The sequence below is a fragment of the Vicugna pacos genome, chromosome 3 (assembly GCF_048564905.1).
Source record: "Vicugna pacos chromosome 3, VicPac4, whole genome shotgun sequence".
Lineage (NCBI taxonomy): Eukaryota > Metazoa > Chordata > Mammalia > Artiodactyla > Camelidae > Vicugna > Vicugna pacos.
The window spans coordinates 120247446-120268060 of record NC_132989.1 but is presented as its reverse complement, the minus strand read 5'-3'; the positions used below and the strand labels follow the sequence as shown (position 1 = coordinate 120268060).

Here is a 20615-nt window from a genome sequence, read left to right as displayed (position 1 = left end):
TGACCTGCTGTGACCAGGGGCCAGAGCCCTGCCTGCGGACTTGCACCCGGCACCCACAAGAGCCCCGGCTTTCCAGGACCCTCCCAGTGCCCCTCACCCAGGTGGTGCTGGTCCCTGTCGGAGGCGTTGGACAGGGAGCTGAGGTTGGACGACGGCCGGGAGCCCCCGCGCTCCGCCTGTGCCTCGTGCAGGTCCTGCAGGAGCTTTGCTGTCTCGTCCAGGTTCAGGTGGCCGTCATCAGGGTCCAGCTCCTTCTTCACCTTCCCTGCAAACATGGGATGATGGCATGGGCCCAGCCTGGCCTGCACTTCTGGTCCACAGCGTGGGCCTCACTGTCACCATACACCCGAGTGGAGCCAGGCACGGGGAGAGCCTGGAGGCCGGGCGGCACAGCCCACGATGGGGTAGGCGGCGGCCGCAGCACCACATTGCATCTAAACCTCCGGACACAGAGGCGCCGCTCTCCTGTCCTGAACAGGAGGAAGCAGGGCGGTGAGTAGAGGAGGCCCTGCAGACACCGGGCAGGCACGGGGCCGTCAGGGGGAGCAGGGAAGACAGGCCTGGGGGAGCTGGGACCCCTAGGGGTCGGGCTGGGGTAGGGGTCCAAGAGCCCCCAGGAGGGTGCGGCCTGCACTGGACACCGGCTCTGCTCTGCCCCGAGAACGCCTCAAACAACAGCTGGACCGGGTCTGGCGTTTCAGGTGCCTAACGGCCTGTCAGGACAGGCCCACCGCGCCCAAAGGTGTGCAACCAACCTCACGCCCAACAGGTAACCCCCGAGTCTGACCCCCGAAAAACCACAACCAGACAGGCGGAAAAGCAGGGATGTGCGGCCCCACCAGGAAGGAACCTCACAAACGAGATGTGGGGACGGCACCGGGGACACGTGCCACGTGTTCAAAAAGGCAGAGGACACGTGACGAGGTGAGACGGGGAAGGTGCAGGAAAGCCAGCGGGAGCGGTGTCTGCAGGGGCCCCGGGGGCTGAGCTGGTCACTACGGAAGACAGGCCCCGGGCCCATAGGCCACCGCACGGGGCAAGCAGCAAAGCAGAGAGAAAAAGGCCTGAGGCAAATGGGCAGAGTCAGGGGCCCAGCGGATGAAGAGACGACAGCCAAACCCCCACATCTGACAGAGGCCACAGCCCTCCGGGTCCGACAAGCTCAGCGCAATCCAAGAATAGCAAACCAGGAGAGCAGACCGGGGCCCGCACGACCAAGCTTCCGGAGACGAGTGGTCAAGAGGAAGCCTCAGACGCAGCCCGAGAAAAGGCAGAGTCGGTGAGAAGGCACAGCCGGCCCCTGGAGGGGCCTCCCACCTGCGCTGAGGGACGGGCTGTGCCCAACCGCCGTGCCGCCCATGTGCGCTGCGCCGGTCACCCGCTGGCACCCCCCACGTCTGGGCTCAGGGCAGGCCAGGCAGAGGGCGCACCCGCGGACTCCCGCCAACCCACCCCGCAGCCTGTGTTCTTCGCTATTGTAGCCGTGGCCGTGACTACGTGCCGAGTCCCGGGGAGTCACCAAAGCTGGGGTGCTCCCTGGTCAGCTAGGAAAATAACAGGAGACGGCAGGTGGTGACTGGAACCCCACTGGGCCAACAGCTGCACTGAGCACGGAAGGTCCAAACACTCCCACCCACAGGCGGAGGCTGTCAGGCTGGGTGGTGGCAGGACATGGCCTGTGCCTTCTGAAACGGTCTCCCGGACGCCCTGCTGACCGAGGGCGGTCCTCCAACCCCGGCCTCGGTGACCTCCGGGGCTGCCCTGGGGCCTGAGAGTGTTCAGCAACATCTCCGGCTTCTCCCCAGCTGACGCCAGAATCTCCAGATCCCATGTGACCCCAAAGATGTCTCCAGACAGGCTGTCGGGGAGACCACTACGGCAGCACACGGCGTGTCCAGCAGGCCTGGGGGGAGGAGGCTGCAGCACGAAAACCCCTGGTCCCCAGGAGCGGGGTGGCTGTGCCAGCGGTAGGCGAGGGGGACTACGGGGAGCATAGAGGCACCTCCCCCAAGGGGGTTGGCCAGTGACCACACACAACCGTGCCTACGCACGATCCGCTGACCAGTGGATGAGCCCTGAGGACGGGACCTGAGGTCCCCCGGAGCCACCGGGGAGGGTGGTCCTGAGGACAGGGGGCCAGGAGCAGGGTCGGGCAGCAACCCCACCCCCGGCTGTGCAGAAAGGCAGCACAGGGGCCGCACAGAGCACCTGGCACAACCTACCCAGACAGCCGAGCACGGAGATGTCCAGAGAGACGTCCGGATACGACTTCACGGCCATGAAGTCGAGGGCGGAGCCACCGTCCCCTAGAGGGTCTCCAGCCTGCAGGAGAGAGAAGGAAAGGTGTTCCCAAGTCAGCAGGTAATGCGAGCAGGAAGCCCCGCACCCACAGGTAGGACAGGTCTGCGACGGCATGTCCACGCTGGGGCGCGGGCAGGACCCACCTGTGCCCAGTGCACGCCGCAGCCCAGGGCCCTCGGGACCTCAGCTCAGCAGTGGGCGCCTCTACCTGCACCAACCACAATGGCTGCTGCCTCTGGGGACCTCCGGGTGCTGAAGGAACCAGGGCGGGGGGGGGAGGACACGAGACCTGAAGGGCCCGGGCTCTTCTTCAGGAGCCCCCCAACAGGCGCGGAGGATTCCAAACCACCACATTCCCTCCTTTCGTCTGGAGGGTGCGCATCCCTCCAGAGGGTGCACTCTGTGGCTGACTGCGCTCCTGGCCCTCGGCACACCCCTCTCCTCTCTGGAAGCCCTCCCCAACACCCACTCCCGCTCCACGCCGCTCAGGATGGCCGTCTTCTCCGCCACACACACGATCTCCCACCCTGGTGTGCTGCTCTCAGGCTGTTAGGATCTTACAGTTGACACGCTGCTAAGTTCGGAGTGAGTCTTCGAGGGGCCGTCTTCAGTACCTTAAGGGAGGGGCACCACCTCACCCTGAGGCCCTCAGTTCTGTCAAGTCACACACATTTGTGCTTCTGCTGAACCCTAAGTCACTGCTGGGAAGTTCTTGTCGAATGACAGTGCCCTCCCCGAGTGACACGGAAGAGCAAACAAGCCCGCACGTCACGACACACACTTCAGGCCACAGGCCCGCCCTCCAGCCCTCTCCTGAGGCTCCAGGTCAGACAGGCCCTCGCCGGCCTGCACAGTGGGGACAGGGGTCCACTGCCACCCAGCAAGTCACAGGGACCGCGAAGGAGGGGGCGGAGGCTTTGGCTCCACAGCGAGGGGCACTCGGCTGTCCCGGCCTGAGCGGCCTGGGAACTAGCTTGGTTCACTCACTGGGCTCCTGTTCTCCCACGAGGAACTGTCACAGTGCTGGCTCAGGCCACGGGCAAACCAGGCCGAGCACGCGTCACAGAGCCCACGACGCGCCGGGCCCCTGGGCCGACTGTCACCACGAAGTCCTACCGAACCCACCACCGCCACCCTGCTTCCTCACCAGAGACGGAGGCTTACGGCCACTAGCTACGCACCCAGGGCAGAGCCAAAGCCCCTGCTCCTCAGACACGGAGGCTACCACTTCACAGCTCGCCTGACGACCCTGAAGCGTGACGCCACTGGGGGCTGGTGAAGACAATCTGGGAAACACTGGTTTGCTCACATCGTACTCGTCAGTAAAAGGGCATTCGGGTCTCCTCAGCACAACAGACCACAGCTAGTGTACACACGCACACACATGCATGCAACACGTGTACACATGCACACAAGGCACCCACACACACATACCCACAGGCACATGTGCGTGCACACACACGCAGACACGCACACACCCAGGCACCCTTCAGCCTGTGCTCCCGGGCCGCCTACAGGGAAGTGCCGTGCTCACCTACTCCTTGGCCAGTGCCACTGACCTGTCACGTGTGAGGACCTACATCCCAAGATGCTGTTGAAAAACCTATGCTTCTGAGTGTGTTAAAAAGGTTAAATCTAATGGAGTGGGAAGGGATAGACTGGGATTTCAAAATGCAGAACAGATAAACAAGATTATACTGTATAACCCAGGGAAATATATACAAGATCTTACGGTAGCTCACAGAGAAAGGAATGTGACGACGAATGTATGTTCACGTATAACTGAAAAATTATGCTCTACACTGGAGTTTGACACAGCATTGTAAAATCATTACAAATCAGTAAAAAATGTTTTAAAAAAAGTAAAATCTAAAAGAACAGTAAACACTGGGATCTCAGGTCATCAAGGCTGGGTGGCAGGACCACGAGCTTGCCCCTCCTCATGACTACAACAAACCACAAGTGAAAAAAGGCTGGAGCCTAGCAAAAAAGGTCTTCTGCAATGGAAAGACAAAGAGGGAGCCACAGCAGGACGGTAGGCGAGGCGCGTTCACAATGTAACCGGGCCCCATATCCCTGGGGGTGGGAGACCCACAAGCTGAAACCAGTTGAGTGTAGAGGCCCTCCCACAGGCGTGAGCGCTCTGAGCCCCACGTCAGCTCCCCAGCCCGGACTCTGGCACTGGGAGGAGGAGGAGCCCCCAGGACGTCTGGTTGTGAAGGCCAGGGGGCTTAGCTCCGGGAGCCCCAGGGATTGGGGGGAACAGAGGCTTCATCCCCTTGGGAAGCTCACACGGAGTCTAGTGGGCACCAGGTCCAAGGGCAGAGGCAGTGGTTTCGTAGGAACCTGGGCCAGGCCTGCCTGCTGGATCTGGAGGGTCTCCTGGGGACGTGGGGGACAGCTGCAGCTCACTTAAGGGGACACAGAAGCTGGTGGCGGGCATTCTGGGAGTGTTCATCTCCATGAGCTTTCCTGGAGGCTGACATCATGATTGGATCATTGGCACCAAGACCCAGCCCCACCCAACAGCCTGTAGGGAAGCCTCAGGCCAAATGTACTGGGTGGGAGCACAGCCCCACCCGTCAGCAGACCTCCTGAGCCACAAAGGCCACTAGACGCGGCCCTGCCCACCAGAGGTCCAGGACCAAGCTCCACCCAGCAGTGAGCAGGCCCCGGCTCCTCCTGCCAGGAACCCTAGTCCAGCCTCACCCCACTAGGGGGAGATACTAGAAATAAGAAAACAATAATCCCAAAGCCACAAACACAGGCCAGACTCTACACTGGGACCAGCTGGACCCTGGCCCGTGGGTGACAAGAGAGGAGTGCACTGCTGAGACGCACAGGCCATCTCCCACAGAGGGCCACCTCTCCAAGCTCAAGAAATGTAACTAACCTACCTAAAAATACAAATAGAAAGATAGACAATATGAGGCAGCAGAGGAATATCTCTCAGGCCAAGGTACAAAAGAAAATCCCAGAAAAAGAAATAAGCGATGAGGAGACAGGCAATTTATCTGAGAATGAGTTTACACGAATGATGGCAAAGATGTTCACAGAACTCAAGAGGAGTATAGATGCACAGAGTCAAGTTTTTAGCAAGGAGTTGGAAAATATAAAGAATACTCAGAACTGAAGAATAAAATCACTGAAATGAATAACGTTATAGAAGGAGCCAACAACAGATTAAATGAGGCAGAAGAACAGATCAGTGAACTAGAAGACAGATTAGTGGAAATTACTATTGCAGAACAGAAAAAGGGAAAAAGAATGAAAAGAATGACGATAGTTTGAGAGAACCCTGGGACAACATGAAGTGCACTAATATTCTCATTTAGGGGTCCCAGAAAGAGGAGAGAGAGAGAAAGGGCCTGAGAAAAATTTTGGAGCAAAACATGACCAACTTGCGAAAGGTCACCCAAGTCCTGGAAGCGCAGAGAGCGCCACACAGGATCAGCCCAGAGACACCAAGGCACACAGTCATAAAACTGACAGCAATCAGGGATATGGGGAAAATGCTAAAATCAGCAAAAAAAAAAAAAAAAAAAAAAAGCAAAAAACAACATACAAGGGACCTCCCATGAGATTACTAGCTGGTTTTTCAGTGGAAACTCTACAGGCCAGAAGGGAGCGGCACGATATATTTAAAGTGATGAAAGAGAAAAACTTACAGCCAAGAATACTCTATCCAGCAAGGCTCTCGTTCAGATTTGATGGAGAAATCAAAAGCTTCACAGATAAACAAAAGCTGAAAGAATTCAGCCCCACCAAACCAGCTTTACAACAAATGTTAAAGGAACTTCTCCAGGTTAAAAAAGAAAAGGCCACAACTGGAAATGAGAAAAATAATCATGACGGGAGGAAGGTACAAACGCAGGACATCTAAATGCATTTGAAATGAGAACATCAGCAATTAAAACAATCATGTCTACATACACTCCTATACCAAAACCTCATGGTAACTGCAAATCAGTGTAGCTCTACAGTCATCAGACCACAAGAAAAGAGAACAAAAAGAAGACAGAGAAAAAAAAAAAAAGACCCAGAAAAACAAACCCAAAACAATGAACAAAATGGCAATAAGAACACACGTGTGGATAATAAACTTAAATGTAAACAGATTAAATGCTCCAACCAAAAGACACAGACTGGCTGAATGGACACAAACACAAGACCCATATATACGCTGTCCACAAGAGACCCACCTCAGAGCTCGAGACACATGCAGGCTGGAAGGGAGAGGATGGAAGAAGATACTCCATGCAATCAGAAACCAAAGGAAAGCTGGAGTAGCAATACTTACATTACACAAAATAAACCTGAGAGTAAAGACTGTTACAGGAGACAAAGAAGGACACTACACAATGCTTAAGGGGTCAATCCAAGAAGATGTGACAACTGTAAATATATATGCACCCAACACAGGAGCACCTCAGTATACACGGCAATTGTTAACAGACATAAAAGGAGAAACGGGCAGTAATGCAGTGATAGTGCGGGACCTTAACACCCTACACACATCAACAGACAGATCAGCCAGGCAGAAAATCAGTAAGGAAATACAGGCAATAAATGACAATTAGGCCAGATGGACTTAACTGATAATGTATACAGCATTCTATCTGAAAGCAGAATACACCTTCTCTTCAAGTGTACACAGAACATTCTTCAGAATTGACCACATGCTGGTCCACAAAGCCAGCCTCAGCAAATCTAACAAAACTGAAATCACACCAAGCATATTTTCTAACCACAATGCTACGAGGTTAGAAATCAATTACAAGAAAGAAAAACTGCCCAAATTGCAAACACGTGAAGGCTAAACAATATGCTACCAAACAACCAGTGGACCAGGGAAGAAATCAAAGAGGAACTCAAAAATACCTTGAGACAAATGAAAACAAAACACAATGATCCAAGACCTCCGGGATGCAGCAAAAGCAGTTCTCAGAGGGAAGCTCACAGCAACACAAGCCCACCTCAGGAAACAATAAAAAGCTCAGGTAAACCACCTAACCTTCACCTAAAGCCGCCAGAGAAAGAAGAACAAACCAACCCCAAAGTTAGTAGAAGAAAAGAAACCATAACGGTAAGAGCAGAAATAAATGAAACAGAGACTAAAAAAAATAGAAGAGATCAATGAAACTACAAGCTGGTTCTTCAGAAAGAAACAAAATTGATAAACCTCTGGTCAGACACATCAGGATAAAAAGGCCTGAGTTAATTAAATCAGAAATGAAAAAGGAGAGTTACAACTGACACCACCGAAATGCAAGGGATCGTAAGAGGTCACTATGAGCAACTACACCAACAAAAAGGACGACACAGAAGAAATGGACAACTTCTTAGAAAGGTACAATTTGCCAAGACTGAATCAGTTAGAAATAGAAACTATGAACAGACCAATTACCAGTACTGAAGTTGAATCAGTAATTTAAAAACCCCCAACAAACAAAAGTCCAGGACCATTTGGCTTCACAGGTGACTTCAACCCAGCATTTAGAGAAGAGTTAACACCTATCCTTCTGAAACTATTCCAAAAAACTGCAGAGGAAAGAACCCTTCAGAACTCACTCTATGAGACCATCAACACCCTGATACTAAAACCAGACAAAGAGATCACAAAAAAAAGAAAATTAGAGGCCAATGTCACTGATGAATATAAATGCAAAAATCTGCGGGGGGCCACTCATGACCTGAGGACTGCTGAGCACAGAAGTTGGGCCTAAACTCCCACAGTGCACGGCGTCAGGCTCTGAGGTTGATCTCTCAAGGACAATCTCTGTCCCGCCACCCCTTTGAGGAATGTGCCAGATGCATTAAGGCCTGAAGGAACATCCTGAGCTATCAAGTCACTAAGGACCTTTGGAAGGAGAGATGCAATCGGCATGCAAGTTAGTAATCTTAGCCTGAAGAACAATCACCTGAGATAATAGCACACGAGTCACGATGTTAGCTTAGAGGAACAATGCCTTAGTTTATCATCTTGGTTCCAGGAACTCTTAATCTTAGTTTTAAGAGAACTGTAAACAATAATGATGTCTGTAACAATATACAAGTTAATGATTTTAGTACACGTTGTTAATGTGCCTTAAAACAATACCTTTGCCTACATGCAGGAATGTATGAGCTAATGGGTTAAAATCATATAAATTAACTGCAAGAAATAAACTCATGGTCCACTCTTGACCTAGCGTCTTGCGGGCTAGAGTGAGACCCTCTCAACCCCACCTTTTAGTCTTGTCTTTCTTTCTCAGTCCTGCAGCACAGGTTTTCTGGACCTGATCGATTGTCGGCTGGCTCCGACAAAAATCCTCAACAAAATACTAGCAAATCAACTCCAACAATGCATTAAAAGGATCGTATACCATGATCAAGTGGGATTTATTACAAGGATGCAGGGATTTTTCAATATCCGCAAATCAATCAATGTGATATACCACATTAACAACTGAAGAATAAAACGCATGTGATCATCTCAACAGATGCAGAAAAAGCTTTCGATAAAACTCAACATCCATTTATGAAAGCTCTCCAGAAAGTGGGCATAGACAGAACACACCTCAACATAATAAAGGCCACATATGACAAACCCACAGCTAACATCTAATAGGGAAAAGCTGAAAGTATTTCCTCTAAGATCAGAAACAAGATAAGGATGCCTGCTCTCGCCACTTTTATTCAACATAGTTTCGGAAGTCCTAGCCATAGCAATCAGAGAAAAAAAATAAATAAAAGGAATCCAAACTGGAAACAAAGAAATAAAACTGTCACTATTTGCAGATGATGTGATACTATATGTAGAAAACCCTAAAGAATTGACCAGAAAACTATTAGACCTCATCAATGAGTATGGTAAAGTTGCAGGATACAAAATTAATATACAGAAATCAGCTGGATTTCTATACACTAACAATGAAATAGCAGAAAGGGAAATTAAGGAAACAATACCATTTACCAAAGCACTACAAAGAATAAAATATCTAGGAATAAATCTACCTGGGGAGGCAAAAGACTTGTACTCTGAAAACCGTAAGACAATGATGAAGGAAACTGCAGATGAAAGAAACAAATGGAAAGATATACCATGTTCTTGGACTGGAAGACTCAATATCATTAAAATGGCCACATTACCCAAGGCAATATACAGATTCAATGCAATCCTATCAAATCGCCAATGACACTTTTCACAGAACTGGGGCAAAAGATATTAAAATTTGCATGGTAACACAAAAGACCCCAAATAGCCAAAACAATCTTGAGAAAGAAGAACAGGCCTGACTTCAGACTATACTACAAAGCTACAGTAATCAAAACAGAATGGTACTGGCACAAAAACAGACACATAGATCAATGGGACAGGATAGAAAAAGTACAGAAATAAACCTATGCACTCATGGTTAACTAATTAAGGAGGCAAGAATATACAATGGAGAAAAGCACTGCTGGGAAAACTGGACAGTTACCTGTAAAGGACTGAAACTAGGACATTCTCTAACACAATATACAAACACACATACACACATACAAAAACAAACAAAAAACTCAAAATGGATTAAAGATTTGAATGTAAGACCAGATACTATGAAACTCTTAGAGGAAAACATATGTAGAACACTCTTTGACATAAATCACAGCAATATTTTTTTCAAACCAGCTCCTGCAGTAATGGAAATAAAAGCACAAATAAACAAATGGCATCTAATTAAACTTACAAGCTTTTGCACAGCTAAGAGTATCATCAACAAAATGAAAAGACAACTTACAGAATGGGAGAAAATATTTCCAAATGATGTGACTGACAAGGAACTAATTTCCAAAATATACAAAAAGCTCATACACCTTAATATCAAAAAAACAAACAACCCACTCAAAAAATGGGCAGAAGACCTAAATAGATATTTCTACAAAAAAGACATACAGATGGCCAACAGGCACATGAAAAGATACTCAATATCACTAATTATTAGAGAAATGCAAGTCAAAACTACAATGAGGTATCACTTCACACCAGCCGGAACGGCCATCATTAAAAGTCTACAAACAATAAATGCTGGAGAGGGTGTGGAGAAAAAGGAACCCTCCTACACTGCTGGTGGGAATGTAAATTGGTGCAGCCACTATGGAGGATAGTATGGAGGTTCCTTAAAAAACTAAAAGAAGACTTACTGTATGATCCAGCAATCCCACTCCTGGGTACATATCCAGAGGGAACTCTAATTTGAAAAGACACACGCATCCCAATGCTCACAGGAGCACTATTTACAATAGCCAAGACATGGAAACAACCTAAATGTCCATCGACAGATGACTGGATAAAGAAGCTGTGGTATATATACAGTGGAATACTATTCAGCAATAAAAAGGATGAAATAATGTCTTTCGCAGCAACATGGATGGACCTGGCATGGTCATTCTAAGTGAAGTAAGTCAGAAAGAGAAAAATAACCATATGATATCACTTATACATGGAATCTGAAAAAAAAGACACAAATAAATTTATCTACAAAACAAAGAGATTCACAGACACAGAGAACAAACTTACGGTTACCAGGGGGTAAAGACGGTGGGAAGGATAAACTGGGAGTTCGAGATCTGCATCTCTTGGGGAGAGATGGAAATACTAGCTTTGTTGATTGTGGTGGTGGTCTCGTGGGTGTATACAGCTATCAAAATTCATCAAAGTGTACATGTGGAATATGTGTAGTTTACTGGACAGGAACCATATCACAATAAAGGTGTTAAAAGAAAAACTAAAAGCGCCATGAACACTACATCTGCAGGAAAGGTCTGGGAGCCGAGTGCTGACGGGACAGGCTGCTAGATGCCGTGAGGGCACAGGCGCCGCCAGCTGAGTGAGGCAGAGGCCTCAGCCTCGGCCTGTTGTGTCCACACTAGGCTGCAGCCACATGCAGGGGAAGGCCGAGTGGAGCCGAGGAGAGGGGTGGGCACAACCAAGGTGACAGGAGCTCCCTCACTGAACCGCAGAGGCCCTGCTACAGGGCAGGGTGTGTGGGTCCCGCTCAAGGCACCTGCAGCTTGTCCCAGCCCTCTGCAGACGGCGCAGGGCTGCGTCACCCAGAGACCCCGGCAGCACCCAGGCCACCTCGCACAGCTCACAGGAGACAACCACAGCACCATCTGTGGCTCAGAGGGCCCCCATCCAGATAGGCACCTGACGCTCTGCCCAGGGTGGGCCTGTCACCGAGGCCTGGTGACCCCGCAGCCTGGGCCTCACGCCCTGCCCAAGTGTCCTGGCAACATGGGGTGTGAGCAAAGCCAGGTATGGCCATGTACAAAGATGGGTGTGCCCACATGCGCACATTACTCCAGGGCAGAAGAGTAAACTAAGGCTGGACCACAGAGGACAGTTTCCTCAGACAGGAAGCATGTGTCCCAGGCTTGGGCAAGGCCCCAGGGCTAGTCTTGCTCCGAGCACACGGTGCACACGCACCGGCCTGGCAGCACCGCAGGCTGGCATCTCCGCCTGCCAGGAGAGCTGGGCGACCCCCGCACCAGAGATGAAGTGCGTTACCTGGCGCGCAGGCCGCCCCTCAAGCACCTTAAACTCCTCTGCCCACACGTGGTGCGTGGCTTCGCACCCTGATCCCCAGTCATTGCAACTGGGGGTCGGGGGACCACCACTTCATCTCGTCAGCAACTTCACCAGTTTCTAACTAAAACATGAAGCTCTTCTCAAGCACCCCCTCTCAAAGGTCAAACACAACCATCCTTACGGAGACCCTGGCTACCAGGCTTTTACTAACTGGCCGTGTAACTCACCTTCCCTTCGTCGGGAGGCTTCATCGGGACGTTTCTCCTCTGCAAAGCAAGACAGACAAGAACAAGTTTTCTGAAACAATTTTACAAAAGACAGCCCATCACCCACCTGGCCACAGCTCTGAGCTGTCAAGTCAGATCACGTCGTGCTGTGACCCCGGCAGCTCTGCGTGTGACAGTGTGAGGTCGCTAACTTGGCCCACAGGGGCCTGGTTCCTGAGACCTGGGAGCTGAGGGCCCACAAGACCACCCTGGGACGAGGAGATGGAGTGAGAGCACCCCAACCTTGGGTCCACAGCCCTGGGTGGCATAAAACAAAAGAAAAAAATCAGACATGGTTCACCGGTCCCAGGGCGATTCAGGAAAATCACCCGGCCCGGTGGCTTAACCTGGAGGAGGATTAGCCTGGAAGGTGGCATGCATCTGACCACTACTCTGTGACCACAGCCCACTCACTGCACTGAGCTGCTGGCCTGTAACCTGGCAGGAGCCTGTCCTTAACTCACCCCCGTTCTGTGAACATACCCAGAACAGTCAGCCCACATGCTTCTGTAACTGTGATCTTTCGTTCAAGATAATGTCCCTGAGCTTTGCTTGTGTTAGAAACTTCACAACTTTCAAGTAGAAAAAGTAAACACTACCACTATCTCAACACCTATCTCCTCACGCAAGCTCCCGCCAACGTGCACGTGTCAGTACTGGACGTCATTTACGCGACTCTAATGTGGTTCACGTTCAGAAAAGTGATCAGACTGGAACCTAGAAAGACGGAAGAGGGGTGTGGGCAGAAACTACATCTGAAGAAACAAAGGCCGAAAATCTTCCAGATTTTAGGAAAACCACAAATTGACAGGCCTAAGAAGCTCGGCAAACGTCAAGCAGAACAGACACAAGGACGCACACAGTCACGCACACCGGGACCAACTGCACCGCCAGGCAGGAAGCCACACACTCAGGAGCAGCCAGAGCAGCGGCCGCGCCTCTTCTCCACACGGCTGGAGAGCGAACACGTGGGCTTCGCGGCCCCACACGAGCTGCAGCACCTTCTCTTTTTTTAAATCTTCAAAAAATGTAAAATTATGCTTAGCTCGTGGGCCAGTCTGCCAATCCTCAATCTTCACCAAAAAAGACAAGTTACAAGTGGGAGAGAGAGAAAAGCAACTGCAGACACGTCCTCAGAAACGACGCAAGTCAGACGTCATTGTACGCAGAGGAAAAGACGTCCACCTGGACCTCCACGCCCGGGGAAGACGAGCTTCAAAAATGAAGGTAAAATAAAGACTTTCTTCAGATGAAGAAAACCTGAGCCAATCTGTCCTCTGAGAAACAGCAAAGGAAACTTCAAGACGAGGGACAACGACAGCGTCCGGAAGAAGCATGGCTGCACAGTGACAGGGACCGTGTGCGCCCCAGGGGCCTCGGTACTTGTCAGCTTCCTGGAAGGGTATCTGACCGTTCACAGTGAAGACAAACCGTAAATAACAGCCAGCGAGGGAGGAGCCCCGACCCGCACCCAGGCTGGACGCTCCTCCCACGGGAGCGCCGGGCACAGCCCACCTGCCGCAGCTGGGACAGCATCCGAGAGTGGTCTCCGCCCGTGATCTGGTCCAGGAGGTCGTCCACCATCTTCCTGCTGTAGCTCCCTGCGCCCTTCACAAACTCCTGCAGGCTGGGGGCCGCGAGAAGACGGGGCCGGGGGGGGGGGTGTCAGGGCCCCACATGCCATCCCAGCCGCATGCCCCAGACGTCCCTCCAAAGGGGAGCTTCTCCCTGAGCCACGGCCCCCCCTAGATGGAGTGGTTTTGGAGAGTGCACAACAGTCTTCACCAGATTTTCAAAGTGGCCCCCGACCCAAAAAACCTATGAACATCTCGAGAAAAACCTGGTAAAAATAAACCCAAGTGAAGAAGAGTGTATTCGCACACAGATGTACCTCATGCTAACCTCACAACAGGAGCGTTTCCACACCTGTTTGTTTTGGTTCTAAAAATGCAAGTAGACTGAGAACACAGTGTGGGGGCCACATGGGGAGGGCAAGGGAGTAAGACCCTCCCCAACACCTCTCAGAGCTGTTCCGACTTCCAAAAAACCAAACTACAACTAACTAGAGCGTTCAGAGAGGACGCGGCAGACAGGCCCCGTCCCAGCAGCGCAGCCAGGCGAAGGCTCTGAGCGGCTCCCACACAGAGGGAGGGCAGCAGCGCACCCAGGAGCAAAACCAGCCCGGGCGCCTCGGCTAGGAGCTCCTCGGACAAAGCGGCCAGGGCTGGCGGGAGCAGGCACTGCGGTGGGGTGGGGCGGGGTCCCTGGGGCCCTTAAAGAGCCACGAGCAGGTGGCAGGCTCACAGGGAGCAGCAGGAGGACCATGACGCCATCCTGTCCTTGGCTCCCCGCTGTCACCTCTTCTCACACACGGGGCCCAGCCTGGGTTCCGCCTACTGTCAGCGAGTGGCGCACCCCCGTGTGTTTCTCAATCACATTCTGCACTCTTTTTGGAGTAAGATGCAGATCTAACAAGGACAGATTCCATTTCTTGAAGAGAATAGCAAAGCTGTTACTTTCCCCACAGAAATTACTGCAACTCTGCAGGAGTGATTCATTTCTACTTTGTCACAGAAAACAATGCAAGAGTTCCCCAGAAACGCAGTGCTACGTCTATGATCTTAATTTGACACCTTAGCCAGTGAGTTGCTGAACTGTCCCCAAAACTCCCCCAGTGAAGCCCTGACCCCAAGTACCTCAGGATGTGACCACCCTTGGAGACAAACCCTCTACGGGTGGTAAGTTAGAATGGCGTCTTTACAGGAAGGAAGTGGGGACAGGGACTTGCGGAGGGACGGCCACACCGGAACCCAGGGAAGAGCGGTGCCCTCAGGCCAAGGACCAGGAGGTCCAGCCCAGACCCCTAGTCTCGGACTCCAGCCTCCTGGACGGGAGATGGTGACTGGTCTGAGCGGCCAGCCATGGAGCCTTGTCTTGGCGGCCTGAGCAGAGCCACCAGGGCCATCCTGTGTACGACTGTTACTACACATGCCAGTGGGTCACACACGCTCTTCCTCAAGCTGCGGCCTGGGCCACCACCTTCCTGGAGCCCACAAACTGGCCCGAACCACCCACAGGAAAACGGCTCCCGCCACGCTGCATGTCTGCCCCGACCCACCTGAGCGCGCACTGCACACCCGTCTCGTCCCCGTAGGCTGAGTACAGCAGCTCCGCCTCGTCGGACTTCAGGTCCCCGAACACCGAGTTGTTGTGTAGGGAGAGCGCAGTGCTGGCGCTGGACAGAAACGTGACTGGGAGAGGGGAGGCACACGTGAGGACACAGGTTGCACCCACAGACGCCTCCGCGCACAGCCAGCCACAGGCACATCCCCAGGGCTGCCCTTGCCGAGGGGACGCGTGGGGACTCGGGGCCGGAGGGCGGTGTCCTGGGCACAGAACGGGGAGCAACATAGCTGCCTGACCCACTAGATGCCGGGGAGCACCCCAGTGTGACAATCAAAGTGTCCCCAGACATGGCCAAACATCCCTGGGAAGAAGTGCTGTGCAGGCGAGCACACCAACACAAGACAGCCCGGCATCAGCACCCACGCAGCCAAGGCGCCCGTGCTGTCCACCCACTCTGGGGAGAGCCTCACGCTCCGGTCTCTCTCTGCTGCCGGCAGCGTCACAAGCCTCCAAGGGGATGAAATGTGATGGTTCGTCGAGGAAATGAAATTTCCACCACCATCTCGGAGGGCGGCCTCTATGCGCCAGGAGGAGACCCACCCACCCGAAGGGCTGGGGAGACGGCTTCTCATCCCGAGACTTCTGATGACCTACTTCTGCGGCCAGTTTCCCAGCCAGGACGTGGGGGCAACCCCGGTGGGCAGGCTGTGGTGCACACTCACCTCTGCTCCTCCGCTCCTCCCGGAAGCCCAGCGTGGTGATGCCCGGGACCAGCTTGCTGGACAGTGAGCTCAGGTCCACTGGGTGGGTCTCCTCTTCTGCAAGCGGACAGGGCCATGAGCACGTGGTCTCGGAGCCCCTGGCCCAGGGCAGTGCAGTGGGCAGGCGGGCAGCCTGGGGGCTCCCTGGGAAGCCCCTCTGAAGTCGGGCCTGCAGAAGCCGGCTGCCCCCTCAAACCCTAACCACACTGCAGTTTGACTCTGCAGTCAGTCAGCCCACAGTCCCAGGACACAGCAGAACCCTGCGCCCCCCATGTGCAGTCATAGCAACAGGGAGCCTCCACCTCGGACACCCGAGAGCACATTTCTGTGCTGTGGGTGCTGCTCGCGTGGGCTGAGTGGGACCCCTCAGTCCCCCAGGGGACCATCCCACGTTCTCCAAGCGTAGACCACCCATCTGCTCTTCTATCGAGAACGTCAGGATCCGTTCCAGCTAAATGTCAAAGTGGTCAGCACGCACCCTCCACACCCATCGAGAATGCAGAGTACACCCACTCATCTGGGTGGGGAACCCCCCCAACCCTGGGCATGGCCACCCTGTCCGCTGACCACATCCGTCTCCTGCCAAGGGGGCATGCAGGGGCGGGACACCAGACAGGCATGGGGCCAGGAAAGGGTCCCCCAGGCAGGCTACAGTCTCCAGGTCACGGGACATGACGGACGGGAGGATGTGCATGGGCACCCACCGTCAGCATCCGGCTCGGCTGTGTTGACAACGCTGTACAGCAGGCTCCCATCCCCGCTCTTCCTCAGGTAGCCCATCTGCGAGGAAGCACGCCTGAGTCCCGCCCCTGGGCAGCCCTAGGCTCCCGCGGCTGAGCAGAGGCCTGTGAGCATGGCCTGACTCAGGTAAATCCCGAACGGCCACAGGGTCACTCATTTCCCGCAAACAAGACCAACAGACGCCCCTCACACCTTCCCTGGATTTTAACTTAAGACTCACTTGCACTCATGTGCGATCAAACTCCTCGTGACCCCTCTGAGAGGAGCTCCTGAGACCCCAGAAACAGCCCGGACAGAACAAGTTAGCACGAGACACTGGTCAAGAGGCCCAGACACCCCACCTCCACAGCATGTGGGGACTTACTTCCATTTAACAACCAGCCACCAAACAAGACCAGCCCCTCCTGCACAGGCTCCCATCAGGAGGGCCCAGGAAGGGGAGGCACTGTGTGTGGGGTGTGGGGTGGCAGGTGTCCGAGTAGGAGCAGCGGCCTGGGAGGGGAACCAGGTCCCAAGCAAGGTGTGCAGGGCATGGGGGTGGGGGGAGACTGGTCACTGTTGATCAAATAAGTGCATTAAGGGTGACAGATGTCAGGTTTCTCACTGCAGAATTACAAAACTGAAAGAAAAGCAGAGCAGATCTAGAGCAGGTGCTGGACAACGTGGAGGCTACCGTGCAAAAGACAGTTGTGGGTGAATGTGAACATGCATGTGCCTGCCCAGCGCCCAGGCCTCTGTATCTGGTGCCACCCTCCACCGAGGACCCAGGGCTCCGTGGGGAAACACTGGTTCCAGGACTGAAGGGCAACAGGGGTGCAGAGCAGAGGGCCCAACAGAGAGAACTCTGACGCAAGCCACACGGGGGCCACAAACTTTCTAGCAGGCACGTCAGAAATCAAAAGAAACAGGTGCGGCTAAACTTCATGTGTTTTATACAACCTGCCACATCCAAACTACTGTTTTAAAATTTTTACGCACAACCCAGCGTGTACTTCACAGACTCAGCACAAAGAAAATACTGTGAAGCCCAGTAAGGTCTCCTGTGCACTGCATGTGAAATAAGACTTTAGATCCATCAGGTCAAATAAAACACACTAGGGTTAATTCCACCCGCGTCCTGGTTAACATGACCTCGAAGAAGTCTGAAACTGTACGTGCCGTGACTCACGCTACTTCTGTTGTAGGGGCCAATCAAGGACGTCCTCGTGTCAGAGGGCAAGTGCTCAAGGAATGGTGGGGCCTCCTTTTGAGGACCAGCAGCCTCTGGACAGGCTCACGGCTGTCACACCATGGTCGGGCCCGTAAGTGACCATGGTGGGGCAGAGACATGATACATAGGGAAAGGGGCTCAGCCTCTGCAGTGATGGGGTCAACACCTCTGCCAGCAGGCACACCACACTCTTCCTGCCCTTGAGGTCCCCCCGTGCTGTCTCCATCCCAAGATGGGCCAGGGAGGACAAGGGCACCCCTGGAACACGGGTCCAGCTCCGACCGGATACTTGTCAAGACCCGACAGTCACCTCTGGAAGGTGACGGCTGTGCCACCGTCCTGGCAGAAAGCCCACGGCCATGCGGGGGTGCTACCTTGCCCCCGGGGACGAGCCGGTTGATCCTGTCCCGGGCCTCGTCGGCCGCATGCTCCACCAAGGCCAGCACGTGCTCCTCCGCGGTGCTGTCGGTCAGGCTGCAAGCATTTCCTTCCGGCTCAAACACGCAGCTGTGAGGCAGGAATACCACCCAAGTCGCCGGGAGGCACACAGGCAGCTAACACCTCAGCCCCGGTCAGTCCCTAATGCCCACGCCAGGTCACACCAGAAGGCTGTGGGGGGCAGCGCCAAGCGCACTTTAAATTCCTTCCCATAACTTCTACCCACAGCAAACAAACGCTTTCATTAAGCTGAGTCAGCGTCCGCGTTTCTGATGAGGCACCTGCGCGCTTCCATCACTTTAAGAGCAAGAGGGAAAATGTGACTCGTCGGGAGCTTCTTGGGCTACAGCGTCACTCCAGTCACTCCAGGGGCCACCAGGAAACGCCACGCAGGGCTGAGGCCCTGAGGCAGTGGCAGTGGGCTGGGCCAGGGTGGGAGGAGGACCCGGGCGCCAGCCCTGAGGGAGGGCTGCAGGGGTGGGTGGAGTCCCTGCAAGGCGCCATGGGGCAAGGCCTCCATGGGGACCTGGAGCCTGTGGGAGGGCCACCCTCCTGCAGGTCCGGGCTTCACAGCAGCAGGAGCAGAGAGCTTGGGGCGGTATGCTGAGAGAAGCAACCTCCCCCCCATGATGCATGCTGGCTGCCAATGCGGCACGACTGTGTCCCTGGGACACCCCGCGCAGGTCCTGAACGGAGGGCACTTCCTGGGAGCAGAGGGCCAATGAGTACTCGTAAACAGCACACACATGGAACAGCAGTGAGGTCAGTGCGGGCACTGCGCAGGGCCGCCAGATGGGCTTGGCGCCCACACCTGGGACACAGCACACACGTGGTGGGGGCTGTCCCAGCCTTTGCCGCCTATGTCTCTCAGGGGACCCTTTCCAGGACAAGTGACGTGCGGGCTGCAGGATGGTGGTGCGCTGGCATGTGGAAAGGTCAACGCCCTGCACAACTGACCTCAGGGCCCAGGTCTCTTGACACCCCGGTGTTAACAGTGACATTCATCACCCACCCACCACGTCCCTCACTCTCGATCAAGATGGGCGGAGGAGCAAGGCCACTCTCCTCTGGGCACTGGGTCTGCGCTGCGTCCCAGCTGCCTGGCGAGTCCTGGGGCTGGCACAGAGACCCAGCTCCTGTGGAGGGCACGCTCCCACTAGGCTGCACGTGTGGCCCAACCGCCCATGAGCCACGGCAACACACGGGCGCACCTCCTCGCCCACAGCCCGCGGAGCAGTGGGCCCGGGCGGCCGGCCATTACCTGATGACTTCTCTGCTCGGCCTCTTAGATTTCTTGGCAGTTTCTACTTGCACAGGCACGACTTCGGGAACAGGCTCCTCGACGGCTGTGTCTTCGCTGCCCAGAAGAGCTGCCTGCTGAGAGAAATCCATGTCCTGCATAAACGACACGCTGCGCTTCAGAGCTAACAGCCGCTCCTAGAATCAGAAAGCACAGAGCAGCAGGGACTTTACCTCTCCCTCCAGCCGAGGCACCGTGACGATGGCATGGCATGGGGCTGGTCTCACCTGGCCTAACCGCTAGCCCTCCACGGTGGGGCAGCCCAAGGGGCAGAGCCGGCAGGGCAGGCACAGGCCGGAGGGCACGAGCTGCGCCTCACCTACAGGTTGCTCAGGCACAAAGCACTGCCCTGGCCACCTGACGCACGCAGCCCGGCTCACGGGAGAGATCGGGGAGGCTGCTGGGACGGCCAGGACAGCCATCTGGATTCAGAAAGCAGTGCACAAAGCAAACCTGCAGGGCAGGCTGTGGTCCAGGCAGACCAACAGGTTGGAGCCTCGCACCAACCCTACAGGAGACGGGGTGGTCAGGCCGCGTGCAGGAGCAGAAGAGGAGGTGCCTGGAGGAGAGGGCGGCTGGGAGGTCTACCCTAGTGTGGAAGGGCCCACGCCGTAGCCAGTGACACATGGATGAAAGTGTGTCATTTGCTGTGTTTCTGTTTTGGCCTAAAGAAGTGAGGAGGAGCCTGGCGGAGGCCCCTGGCCATCAGAAGGCATCTTACTTTGCTCATCATCTTAAAGCCGGCGTGGAGGATCTTCTTGGCTAGCTTGTAGTACACGGTGTCTGGTCTGTTGTACGTCATGGCGTTGTCACACATCAGCTTGAAATCGGCCTGAAGGAGAAGGAAAGAATCCGTCACGTCTGAAACATCACACAGGTGACAGCAAAGAGTTGAGACTCCTATCAAAAGAGGCTGAAA

The 20615-nt window shown here is 54.1% G+C and overlaps 1 protein-coding gene across 4 annotated transcripts in view; it reads right to left on the bottom strand.

Moving 5' to 3' along the window:
• The window catches only part of BRD9 (bromodomain containing 9), a 28548-nt gene that overhangs the window by 1684 nt on the left and 6249 nt on the right, over nucleotides 1–20615 (bottom strand). For 2 of the 4 annotated variants that reach the window (XM_072958898.1, XM_072958900.1), the window contains exons 6-15: nucleotides 20418–20528; nucleotides 19658–19773; nucleotides 18333–18465; nucleotides 16712–16787; nucleotides 15969–16064; nucleotides 15239–15371; nucleotides 13636–13747; nucleotides 12082–12120; nucleotides 2223–2322; nucleotides 98–265 (exon numbers count right to left, since the gene is read on the bottom strand). In XM_072958898.1, coding sequence (XP_072814999.1) covers nucleotides 98–265; nucleotides 2223–2322; nucleotides 12082–12120; nucleotides 13636–13747; nucleotides 15239–15371; nucleotides 15969–16064; nucleotides 16712–16787; nucleotides 18333–18465; nucleotides 19658–19773; nucleotides 20418–20528 — 1084 coding nt within the window. Of the gene's footprint in view, nucleotides 1–97; nucleotides 266–2222; nucleotides 2323–12081; nucleotides 12121–13635; nucleotides 13748–15238; nucleotides 15372–15968; nucleotides 16065–16711; nucleotides 16788–18332; nucleotides 18466–19657; nucleotides 19834–20417; nucleotides 20529–20615 lie in introns of all 4 variants that reach the window. The other 2 variants (XM_072958897.1, XM_072958899.1) reach the window with 2 other exon arrangements.